The 13255-nt window shown below is 38.1% G+C and overlaps 1 protein-coding gene across 2 annotated transcripts; it reads right to left on the bottom strand.

Moving 5' to 3' along the window:
* Window positions 1-3224: 3224 nt before the first annotated feature.
* Window positions 3225-11498, bottom strand: LOC145977261 (uncharacterized). 2 transcript variants are annotated; one of them, XM_083109125.1, is made up of 2 exons: window positions 11075-11498; window positions 3225-5953 (listed from the first exon to the last, which is right to left on the bottom strand). In XM_083109125.1, the coding sequence occupies exons 1-2, from the start codon at window positions 11484-11486 to the stop codon at window positions 5859-5861; spliced, it is 507 nt and encodes a 168-aa protein (XP_082965251.1). In that variant the 5' UTR covers window positions 11487-11498; the 3' UTR covers window positions 3225-5858. The 2 variants fall into 2 exon arrangements, with proteins under 2 accessions (XP_082965251.1, XP_082965252.1); XM_083109126.1 differs by having other exon boundaries at window positions 11120-11498.
* Between the last annotated feature and the right edge of the window lie 1757 nt (window positions 11499-13255).

The following is a 13255-nucleotide window of genomic DNA, read 5'->3' as shown; positions in this document are numbered from 1 at the left end:
TTTTTAGTCAGTTTAATTTATAATAAACTGACTTAATTTAAAATTCTTTACTTGATTAGTAGTTTAGTTCTGGATTCCTTGTTGGGATTCAGAATACTAAAAAGATTATTTAAAATTAAAATGAGAAATAGTGTGTCCGTTTACTGCATTTATTAAAAGTATTTCTATCACATATATGAATTATATTACAAGATATTCTCAGTATTTACTATTAACCAAAATAGGCGGACATTAGGGCATTCTTAATATATACTTAGTATATCATAGTATGTATCTCGAATGTTCTGAGAATATATGCATTATACTTTTGCGATATTCTTCGAATATTCTCAGTATCTACATGTGCTGTTAGGGATATTACATTAACATATATTACGATATAACATATGACATATATGTCATTTTAGAAGAAAATTGTAATTAACTTGCCGATAATATTCTTATTTAGCACTTGTAATAATCAATTTTGTTGTATTATATAATATTAATAAAAGTAAGCGCAAATCTTGTGCAGTTTCTGCTGTCAATTTGCCATCAGGTTGCATGCGCAGATTCTGCTCGGTTTCTGCTGGCAATCTAACATCAAATTGCATCGCGCAGATCCTGCTCGGTTTCTGCCGACAGTTTGTTGACAGGTTATGTTTTACAGACTCTGTCACCAAAACAAAAGCTTAATGCGGACACAGATGGCTATGGTTCTGGTGTGGGATTCTGATCGAATTTGCTGCCAATCTGCTGCCAACCTGCTAACATTTTGCTTACTGGGTGTAATGTCTGTGTTGGTACAAATACCAATATATTGTGTACACAGATGACTATTGAAAGATAATGGCAGATAAGAATTGACAAGAATCGGCTATTATCCTTGTTCCTACTAGTAACCATAATCATAGTTTTATAAACCAATAATGATATTTTTTCAATTATATCGATATATAAACATATAATTATATATATACTGGTACATAAATATTAGTAATATAAAATATAAATATTAGTAAATGAGTAACATGTAATGGCGTAAAGCGAAGTGTTCAGTCTAACACCCTGTAAACTCAAGTTCAAGTCTGTGCACGTTAGCAATTTTTAATTATATATTTTATTTAAAAAAATATATTTTTTTTTATAAATCTAAGAATAATTTTGAAAAACATTGAAAATATTTTTACTTATTTATAATTGCATATATGTATAAGATATAAATAATAGTTATATAATTATAAATAACAGTTTAATCGGCATATAATTATTTTTCATAATAATACATTTGAATATATGAAATATATAAAAAAATATATAAAATATATTAAAAGGTATTCTCTCTGGAAAAACCATAAATTTAAAAAGAATATTTATAATATTAATATCTTTCTTTTTTACAATTGCTATTAATTTATTACCTTAAAAAGATACATTTTAATATAATTCAAAAAATAAAAAGTTTTATATATATATATATATATATATATATATAAGTAAAAATACTTTCGATGTTTTAAAAATTATTCTTAAATTTACAAAAAATGTAATATTTTTTAAATGAAACATTACACAAAAAAACTGCTAACGTGCATGGATTCCCCTGGCAAAAATGAGACGTTTGTTTGGCGTTTACATGAACGTTTGTGGAAGTTCGTCGAGAGTTTAAAAATGATTAGTAAAGAGCTTGTAGAACAAAAATTGCAACACTGCAGCGTTTAAAAGACGTTTGTACGTTATAGCGTAAACGTAAACGTTTAAAAAGTCTGAGTAAACTCTGTACACGAAGATGTATCAATGTTTACTGAACGTACTCTGAAAAATGTTACCTCAGCATTGCAAAACATTCATGTAACATTATATAAAGAGTTTGTAGAACAAAAATTGCAACACTGCAGCGTTTGATAAGCATTCAAAACCCAACAGCGTTATGTAAGTGCTCTTACAAAGTTTGAAAAGCATATAAACTCTCAGAAAACCCTCACTCAACGGTTGTTAACGCTTTATAAAGTTTCTTATTTTCGCCAGGGTCGAACTTGAGTCTACAGGATGATAGACTGAACATCTTGCACCTCACCATTATACGTGTTACTCACTTGCGATTTTATATTACTAATATTTTTATGTACCAGTATATATGTTTATATATCGATATAATTGAAAAAATATCATTATTGATTTATAAAACTATGGTTACGGTTGCTAAAAAATAATATCAAATAAAGATTGACATCACGCTACCTCTCTATACCATTAGCATGATGTACGAAGTATCGATAATATGAGAAAGCAATGAATTGCGAAGTCTAATAGACACTCGTATCTTACATATTATATATTTGTTCACCCTATTATCTATAATTCTACTGTTATTATTCATCAACATATAATATCTAATCGCATATATAATTTTAACTATAATTTAAACATACAGGGTGACCCATTTTAACTTAGGCAGCCAAATAACTCGAAAAATAAGCAAGATAGAGAAAAATGTTTTAGACAAAAGTTGTATGGTTTCGAGGGGGCCATAAGATGGTATCATTGGTTTGACCTTGAAGAGTCATTTGAAGGTCACGTGAAGGTCACTTCAATTTTTTTAAATGGAACATCCTATATATTTTTGTACATTCTTGTAGCTCATCTCGAGAGCTTTCCAAAACACTATAATTAAGTACATTTTCGTTAAGTACTTTTTGAGTTATGAGGCTTGAAATAATTTCTTAATTTTACATAAACCGTAAAATATCTTGTAAAATATTCATTTTTCGATTACCTTACCTTAATAGTTTTATGTACAAAATAATGAGAGGAATCAATTGGTGTAAAGAAAACACATAGTTGTTTCGAAGAAAAAATATGTAATTTGCAATTAACAATTCCATATTTTTTCTTAAAAACAACTATGTGTTTTCTTTACACCAATTGATTCCTCTCATTATTTTGTACATAAAAGTATTAAGGTAAGATAATCGAAAAATGAATATTTTACAAGATATTTTACGGTTTATGTAAAATTAAGAAATTATTTCAAGCATCATAACTCAAAAAGTACTTAACGGAAAGGTACTTAATTATAGTGTTTTGGAAAGCTCTCGAAATAAGCTACAAGAATGTACAAAAATATATAGGGTATTCCATTTAAAAAAATTGAAGTGACCTTCACGTGACCTTCAAATGACTCTTCAAGGTCAAACCAATGATACCATCTTATGGCCCCCTCGAAACCATACAACTTTTGTCTAAAACATTTTTCTCTATCTTGCTTATTTTTCGAGTTATTTGGCTGCCTAAGTTAAAATGGGTCACCCTGTATATATACACATATGTATATATGCAAATATAAAATTTACAAAAAGTGGGCGCCCGTTAGTCTTGTTACATTACTGCTTTCTGCCACGAAAGGCCAGAAAGCATTTTCAGGCCATATCTCGGCTGTAAAACGATATGCTAGAGGAACAAGGATAGCATGATTGTCGATCCTTTTCTCTCTTTCTTCTCTGTGGTGCGTCCGCGCGAGCAATGCAATGGTGTTTGTACGTATACGGACATACACCTCTACATAGAGACCGAAAATTTATTTCTCAGATTGGTAACCCTGAAACCAGAGTTTCGCTTTGTCACCGCGTGAGGTCTCCAATATCAATTCGGAGTTTGCCCGTCACTCCAGCCGACCCTTAAGGGTCGTCTACAATGGTCGTAGCATAAGGTTGTAAGGCCGTAGTCGTAAGAAATTGACCAATCCCAGTTGAAGTTCAAGAGAATAATCAACTGTAGTCTAGTTTCAATCGAAGCGTTAATTCGCATCTAGTGCGGCGTAGAATCAAATTTAAGGGTGCAGTCCCATGGAGCGTATCGCGGATTACGCGTATTGAAAATCTGACCAATCGCAGACGTTCCGCTGTTTTTGATACGCGAAAGTTTCGTTCCTACGGTCCCATGGAGCGGAATTCGCGTAAGCGGAACAGTGGTTCGCCAATCACAAGACTGTTCAGTTGAAGGAAATAACGAAAATCGTTTCGTGATTGGCTATCCGCCTGATCCGCTTACGCTAATTCCGCTCCATGGGACCATAGAAACGAAACTTTCACGAATCAAAAACAGCGGAACGTCTGCGATTGGTCAGATTTTCAATACGCGCAATCCGCGATATGTGCGATACTCCATGGGACTGCACTCTAAGTCGATGGAAACGCGACTAACCGTACTCATTTCACTCCCGCGTCGCTCTACAAGGGTCTAGTTTCCACCGAAGTCTTCAATCCGATTCTGCTTCGGTGCGCATCGGATTTAATATACTGGTCTAGTTTCCACCGAAGCGTTAATTCGCATCTAGTGTGACGTAGAATCAAATTTAAGTCGATGGAAACGCGACTAACCGTACTCATTTCACTCCCGCTCACAGACATCTATACTATATACTAGACCGCTAACTTGCGTCAAATACATGTCCACGAAATTTATGTACTAAATTCTCACGCATGCGTAACGTTGGTGGACAGCAGTCACGTTTGTGATTGGTTGATGTTATGTACAATGTACATAAGTATATAATTTGTGTATAAACTTACAGTTGAATATAAGTTATTTTTAAATAATATATAATGTTCTTCGTTTTTAATTAAAATTTATTACAGCCTTTAAAGATAAAATATATCAAAATATATTTAAAAGATATATGATATAATTAAAATCAAGATTAAAAATATATATAGAAGATTAAAAATATATAAAGATTAAAAATATATGTATATAACATTTATATATATATTTATATTTATTTTATTACAAAATTAAAAGTTTATAATGTAAAAAGTACAAGATTTAAGGTGAAAACTTAAATATTAGCTGGCTACAAGTGTTCACCATATTAGTTTTCCACCAATATTACGCATGCACGACCGCCATATTACATGGTTTTCGGGGACACATTTTATGTACAAAATCAATGGGAGTTAGCGATTTAGTTATAGTATAGATATCTGTGGTCCTGTCACATGGCAGTCGGAATTTCGGAAAACGGAATCTCGGAAAAGTACTAGAATACTAGTACTAGGATCAACCAATCAGAATTATTTGGAGAAATTTTAACTTAACGTTTAATGAAAATTAACCGGGATTGAATTTTTATCTTTATAAGAAGAATTTTATTGTTAATAAATAATTGTTCGGTAAGTATTTATTAATATACATATAAATATTTAATTAAAATATTTTATCACATAAAATGTTATCATATTGTCAAGAATAAAAGTTGCGTGTTTGTCGGTCCGGTTTTTTTGTGGCTGCGCTCCCCATGGACTAATATTTCGAAGCATTTCGGAAATTAGTAAAAATAGAAAAATTTATTTTGATAGTTTTCCGACAAAAAAAATAATTAATACAATAGAAAAATATATAAAAAAAAGTGACATTTGTATGTATTGTTTATTATAACAGAAAATAATAAAGAAATTTTCTAAATTGAAAAATAATTTGAGGTTAGAATAGCATTCCGTTTTCCGTAAAAATCACTCCATGGGGAGCGAGGCTATCGAAAAACCGACATTCAAACTTTACTAGATAATTCTGATTGGTTGATCACCACTCTTTCCGAGATTCTGTTTTCCGAAATTCCTTCTTCTTCTTTCTCTGTTGTGGCACTGGGCAATATTATTTTTCGCCCATGCTGCCAGATATCTTCGTTATTTTCGAAATTAAGTTGGTTCAACCAGCGTTTGAGTGGTCCAATTATATATGCACTTCAGTCTTGTGAAGGAAGGATAAAAGAGGATTTATTATCTTGACAATAGGATCTTTTAGGATTTCAAAAATGTCATAAGGGGGAGGCGCGCCCAGGGCTTTCCCGAGCGAGCTCATCAGTTGCGTCCGGTGATTCCTCAACAGTGGACAGGACCACAATATGTGCTGAATATCTTGTCTGGGATAGCCACAAAAACAGTCCGGTCGCCTGACAATGCCACACCTATGAAGGCTGTAATTCGAATTATAATGGTTAGATCGGATTCTACAAACAGTTACTATTTCAATGCGAGTAAGATTAAGTCTATCGAACCAAGGACGCTTCGCGAAGGCCGGGTAAAGGCCAAAATACTGCGCGCCGCGAAGTTCTGATTGCGCACGCAAGTATCTCTCAACCGTAGTGTGATATTTTTTCCGAGCAATAGAGTAAAAGTCAGTGTGGGGAGGGAGATAGTCAATCGTTTCATCGTTTTGAGCAGTCTCCCCCGCCAGGAAATCCGCCGTTTCATTACCAAGAATCCCCACATAGGAAGAAACCCAGACTAGGGTGATGTCAAGACTCTGCAAAAAGGCTGATCTCAGCTTGTTCTTCAATACAAATATTAAGTATGGAAGATCTCTGTTCAACGATTCGTTGGACACAGTTTCCACTACGCTGCGGGAATCAGTAAATATTGAGGACCTTTTGATGTCCTTTTCCAAGATGCAAATAATGGCGATGCATTCGGCCGAAAAAACAGAAAAGCAACCATCAAGCCTCTGAATAGGAATGTCAGGGGAAAAATAAGCAGCGCCTAAATGCGGGAATGAATCAGTCTTAGATGCATCTGTAAAAAAGGTACTTCCGTCTCCAATAAGATACGAGAAATGAGAGAGAAAAACAAGCTGAGGAAAAGCTGCTGATGAGATTTGTTCGACCACATGTGGGGGGGTGTATTCAACTTTCGGAACAAAAGTGGAAGTTTCGTAAGAAAATAGGAACAACGGAATCCTGGTAAAAGCTGCGACCTTAGCTCTATAATCCTTCACGCAGCGATAGGCCCGATAGAGAGGAAATCTACCGACCAAATCGGAGGAGAAGCCAGATCCAAAACAAGAAAAATGGAGGTTCTGAAGTTTGTCTATTAAAATATTAAGTCTAGTGGCTAGAGATTTAAATAAAAAGTTTTGAGTTAAAAGGTCCGATCTAAAACAGGCCGGGCTAATACAGGTCTCTGCGTATACTATGTTGCATGGTGTGGAACGCCTAACACCAGCGCAGTATCTCAGGGCTCTGCGTGATACCCGTTCAAAACGTTCCGTGAGGCTCTTGTTATGGAACGGGAAAAGGAAAGAAGCGTAATCCGAGGTACCCCTAATCATAGCTTTGTAAATATTCAGCAGAGTCCTGGGATGAGAGCCCCACCAGACTCCTCTCAAGAATTTTATTATATTAGCGAGTTTGCCACATTTATTAATAACGTAATTAGCATGGAGATGGCCGATGAGCCGGGAGTCAAGAAGGACCCCTAAAAACCTAGTAGAGGATACAGGATAAATACTAATATTTTCTAAGAGAATGGAGTAGTTCACAGGATTAATTTTTTTTTTCGTGAATATCATGAGGGCCGATTTAAAGGGGGAGATTGTCAAGCCCCGCTCGAACAAAACGGCGGACAGAGCCCCCGCCGACCTCTCAAGTGGCAACAGAGAAGAGTCTATGTCAGAAGAGCGTTTATACAAGGCGATGTCATCTGCAAACTGGATCATCCGGCAACCACCAGACAAGGAGGATTCGCATTTTGACAAGTAAAGATTGAAGAGTAGAGGACTCAGAATCGAACCCTGAGGCACACTCTTATGAGAGAAGAAGCTCTCCGTCAATCCTCCATTCACGACAAACTGCAACTCTCTGAGACACGTCAACTGGTACACAAACCAACAAAGTTTAGGCGGAAGGCCCAAGTCAATAAGATGAGAAGTCAAAATAGAGGGGATGACATTATCAAATGCGCCCTGTATGTCAAGGAATAGACAGCTAGTTGATTGTTTTGAAATAAATCCATGGTGGATTTCAGTAGTTAATATGCCCAGATTATCAAGGCATGAGGTTCTTTTGCGAAATCCGAATTGAAAAGGAGGAAGGATGAGAGAGGATTCCACCCACCAACCAAGGCGATACAAAATAAGTCTTTCAAGGACTTTAAGGAGACAAGAAGTGAGGGAAATTGGACGGAGTTTACCAGGAGAAGATTTGGGGATGAGAAATACCAAGGAATGTTGCCAAGAACTTGGAAAAGAGCCGGAGTCAAAAATAGAATTAAGAACATCAAGCAAGATTATTAAATACTCTTTCGGTAAAAGAGAGAGCATTTTATTATCGATTTCGTCAAATCCAGGAGAAGAGCGGGTTTTTAAATTGCGGGTGACCGACATCAATTCCTGGAAGGAGAAAGGACAATCAAACATCTTGCATGAATAGTTCGTTGGAAATTCGTCGATTGATGAGAATGAGCGATGGAATACAAAAGGAGGACAAAGGGAGTTAATAGATTCTTGAACGGAGTGCGAAGGATGGAGATTGGAGGAAGGGGGAATGATAGGATCTTCAAATTGACGGGATCTAAATCGCTTGATGAAACGCCACAAACGGGAGATGGTGTTCGGATTAAGTGTAGTACAAAATTCCCTCCAGCCTCTGGTCTTCTCCGATCTCAGAATTCTCCTAGTGATTGCCTCTTGTTTTTTAAAAGCAAGATAGTTAGAGAATGTAGGCTGTCTTTTAAAAGTAGAAAGAAAAGAACGTCTGGCGCTGACCGCCTGTTGACAGTTGTCATTCCACCAAGGAGCTGGTGGGGAGAATCTTTTTCCCCTTTGTGAAGAGCATCGACCCATTGTGTGAGGCTTATCAGGATTAGAATGCCATTGCCGGCGAAGATGGTCCGCAAAACAAGAATATTTCTGGACTGAGTTCAACAAGGGATCGTACAAGGACTCCCTCAGTGTGTCCAATGAAGAGAAAAGATTTTTAACAAAAATTTCGTCTTGCAATTTTGAATGTTTAATTTTATGGGAGAAAAAGCTCCTCCTTGTTGGAGCACGGTTAAAGAGAGTTGTGGTTGGATAATGATCACTAAGAAAAGTGTCGTTAAGGACCGCCCAATCACAGAGGCCTATAATAGAGGAGGAGATGAAAGTAAGATCGATGGCAGAAATCCTCTATCCCGGGCGTGTCAAAAATGTAGGAGAGCCATTGTTAATGCAGGTGAAGGAGGCCTCAATAGCTGAAAAGAGCAATAGCTCACCTTCGTTGTCAGAATGTTCGCAGCCCCATTCACCGTGGTGTGCGTTAAAGTCACCAAGTAAAATAACGTTCGTAAATGAAAGACAAAAAGCAAAAAGAGCACCGTACTCCTCCGATGTGAAGGAGCCTCTAGGAAATCTATAGATAGAAATAATAGTTAAGTCAAAATTATCAAAATGAACCGAAATAGCCTGACTATCAAGTCTGCCCTCAAAGGAGATACTATTGTCAATATAAGAATAGGATAGAGTGGGGCGAACCGCCAAGGCGAGATCTCCTCCGAATGGAGAGGCTGAGTCCTTACGAAAAGTAATGAAATTGCGGAGGGCAAATCGAGAGTCGACAGTTAACCATGTCTCAGAGAGTGCTAGGATGTCGTATTTATCAAAAAGGGCCGAAGACACATCAGACTTGCTCCGAATGGAACGACAGTTCCACTGTAGAATGGCCAAGGATGAAGAGGCCGAAGGGTTATCAGGAGTAGAGTCAGTCATTGTGAGAGCGGTCCCGGGCGGATAGCCCGATTAAAGGAGTCATCAGAAAATGATCGATGAGGCCACTCACAACATCACGGACGCCCAGCGCTGCAAGCACAGGTTCAAGCTTCTCTATTAAAACACCAATCAGATGAAGGAGCACACTCAATTGTGACGCTTCTAAGCCCAAAAAACGCTGGATCAGTGAAAGAAGCGGAGGAAGATCGGGCGTCGCATCCATGGCCACCCCGTTACCGGAAACCGAGAGGGTCCTGCCATTAGGGTAGAATGAGGAGGAGAAGGAACCGGGAGAGGAGGTATCAGCCTTCAGAGAGGACGTCCGCACAAATGGTCGGGGGGGTGGCTGTGAGGATTCATTATTATTATTGTTATTGTTGTTTTAATCTTGAGTTTTGGTTCTCGGTTTAACAGTTTTTTGTTTGAGTTCAGTGGAAACCCTGAACAGAGAACCAAGGAAGTCAGAAGAGCAAGAGGAAGGCGGAAGCAAGGACTCACCCGACGAACAGTTTTCCTTCTCGGAGGGGGGATGCGCTAACACCCGTGAATAAAGACGAGAGGGCGGAGGAGGCGAGGGGGCAAGTCGCCCCCGAAAAGGGGGGGAGGAGTTAGGGAGCCCAGGGTACTCCCCGTCCTGAAACGATGGACGACCTCTATAGGGAACAGGCTCCCGACCCCGTATACAAGTTGCAGCCTCCGACAAAAGAACATTCTCACGCGCAGAAAACTCTCTGATCCTCCTCTGAAGAACATACTCGACACGAATAATCAGAAGCCCTGTGCGGCCCTTTACAATTTATACAGACTGGGGTAAAATCTTTCCTGGGGCAGGCCTCGCCGTCGCCGTGTCTATCGCCACCACAATCCATACAACGAGCGCGGCTCTTGCACTGAGCGCCTATGTGCCCGAAAAGAAGGCATGAAAAACACAAAGAAGTCTTAGAAACAAAAGGGAGGACAGAGTGTCTCAACATATATAAATATATACAATCAGGTAAGGATTGACCTCTAAACGTAATCAATATAGTACGAGAGGGGATCAGAGTATTAGTATTATTTACATTATTATTTACATTAGACTGTACCAAAGAAGAGGAAGGGAGGGGACCTCCCCTTCGCCTATTCAATCTCTGCACCGAAAGTATCGCTATAGCAGATTCAAGGCCAGCCAGGATCTCCCCATCAGAAAGGTCGAGCGGAACACCGCGTATGATACCCTTTCTAGTTGTGTGATAAAGCGGAATGTATGCACAATAACCTTTTGTTTTTAGAATTTGACTCGAAGTTAGTTTATTGGCAGCTTCACGAGTTTTGAAGCGAATATTGATTTTAGAATATCCAGTTTTCTTTAATTCAAGGATTTCATTTTTATTAGAAAAGAAAAGGAGGCGGCCGACCGCTAAAGGATCAATAGGAGAATTTGCAGAATTATTATTATCACTAATCTTTTGAACTACAACATCAAAAGGTCCAGGAGAGTTAAGACCATACATATTCGCATTAGGGAGGGGGAGATCCTGGAGATCCGCAGAAGCTGCAGCGCAGCCCGAAGAAATAAAGGCACAATTAGCCTTACCTTGAAACGAATGACTATCCCCCTCACCCAGGACCTGACGCTTACTCACGGACGAGGCGGTGCTCTGGTCCTTTTTCCTTTTATTTTTGTTAATTTTCGCTTCCGCGTCCAAGGGATGAATACTAGGGTCAATGTCCATGTCGGACTCAGTCGCCGTGATAGTAGAATCCGATTGCCCATTATTTGGCTGCGAAATAGACAAACTTGCATTAGAGTTAGTCTCCGTCGTAATTTCCACAGCGGAATCAGTGGACGGGGAGAAAGGAGGGAGAGAGAGAGCTATAAAGTTAAGTTTGTCTTCGTCACTTGGTTCAGTCGAGTCAGAAGCTGACCGTAAAAAACTACTGTCATTGTCATGTAAAATCGCAGATGATTTATTCGAAAAGGATTTCATAGGATTCTGAATGGACATACTAAAGGGAATACAGACCGTGCTTTCGATGAATTGCCACGCGGTCGACCGGCCAAGATGGCCGAGGATGACGTGGCGCTATAATGCGCAGAAATTCTATACGGCTCACGTATGGTAGCCGAGTCGTTCAAAGGTCCGAATATGCCGGAAATATAGCGCGGCAGAAATGCCAGAAATGATAGCACTCCTCTGGTGCAGAGGAGGTTGTTATAACACACTCAAAAAACCACGCAAGAGAGCACTTCGGATGATACGTCCGTTACTATCGAAGGTTCGATCGGAAGTCAGTCTTCCGAAATTCCGACTGCCATGTGACAGCACCCTAAGTTTCCACCGAGAGTTCGAATCGGAGTTGGGTCAGAGTAGGGTCAGAGTCAAGTTGGCTTGCCTGTTTCCACCGGATCAGAGTTGATCAAAGTTACATTCATTGACATCTGAATAGATCATGGACCTAAGAAGATATGGATGGAGTCTAGAGCCGGGGCGGTGTGAAATTTGCGGTAAGGGGGGTGTATAGCTCTGTCTCTTTCCAAAAGCAACCTTCGGGTGTTTCCGTCGCATATCCGATAATTCCCGAAAGGTTATATATCCCATATTAGTTAACTTTCGAATAAAAATACATGTATTTTTATTCGAAAGTTAGCTAATATGGGATATATAACCTTTCGGGAATTATCGGATATGCGACGGAAACACCCGAAGGTTGCTTTTGGAAAGAGACAGAGCTATACACCTCCCTTACCGCAAATTTCACAGCCCCCTCGCCCATATGAGCGCTTTAGACTCCATCCATATCTTCTTAGGTCCATGGAATAGATAGACGGAGCATTAGCTATCGATTAGGACGAGGGGAGCTTTGATATTCGCGGTAAGGGAGGACTCTATGAACTTCGGTTGAATTCGGTTATTCCCGATAATGATCGGTTAATAATTCGACTCCAATCATTGACATCAAAGTTCAGCTCACATGTATTGTGCGAAGTTGTGTTGTGACTAATGTCATATTATTTTTATATTTATTATATTATTTTTAAATTTATATATATTTAATATTGTTTAATATATAATATATATATTTATTTATTTATTAAATAATATATAATATTATATATATATATATATATGTGTGTATATTTTATATATTATTTAATATTATTATATATTTTCATATTATTTTTATATTTAGCGGCGTTAGCGATTTTCTCTAAATAAACACTTTTTAAACATTTCTGTGAAAATCTAGTTGAGAATCGATGATGTCAATGGAATCGTCATGTAATGTCAAATTGTGCCGAATATAGTCGAACGTTGACGGAATTAACCGAAGTTCATGCACTCCCCTCTTACTGCATTTATCAGTTACCCCTCTCAAAAGGCTCCGTCTATCTATTCAGATGTCAATGGTTACATTAGAGTTGCGGCAAGGTTAAACGTTACCAACTGTACAAAATAAAAAATCAGTTACAACAGTATCTTGATATTAAGGTTATGTTAACTGTCATAACAAAACATCATGGATCCGAGAGCGATAATGTTAATTTCGCAGTATCAAAGTATTCGTATAACCACAATGTATAACACAGCACGATGTGTATGTACAGCGCAAATTTCTCTTGTTAGCAACACTGCAACTAACTCGACTCTTCTCGTTTCCACCGTACTTCATTTGGACCCTACTTTAAAATTTTATTGGGTAGAGTAGGGTTTATTGGTGTTTCCACCATAAAAAGTTCACCCCAACTTGACTCTGACCCGACTCTGGCCGGTAT

Source organism: Camponotus vicinus, unplaced genomic scaffold (genome assembly GCF_025532165.1).
Source record: "Camponotus vicinus isolate PSW18456_S1 unplaced genomic scaffold, iyCamVici1.0 SCAF_9, whole genome shotgun sequence".
Lineage (NCBI taxonomy): Eukaryota > Metazoa > Arthropoda > Insecta > Hymenoptera > Formicidae > Camponotus > Camponotus vicinus.
Note: the sequence above shows the minus strand (reverse complement) of the source record. Positions and strands in the feature narration are given on the sequence as shown.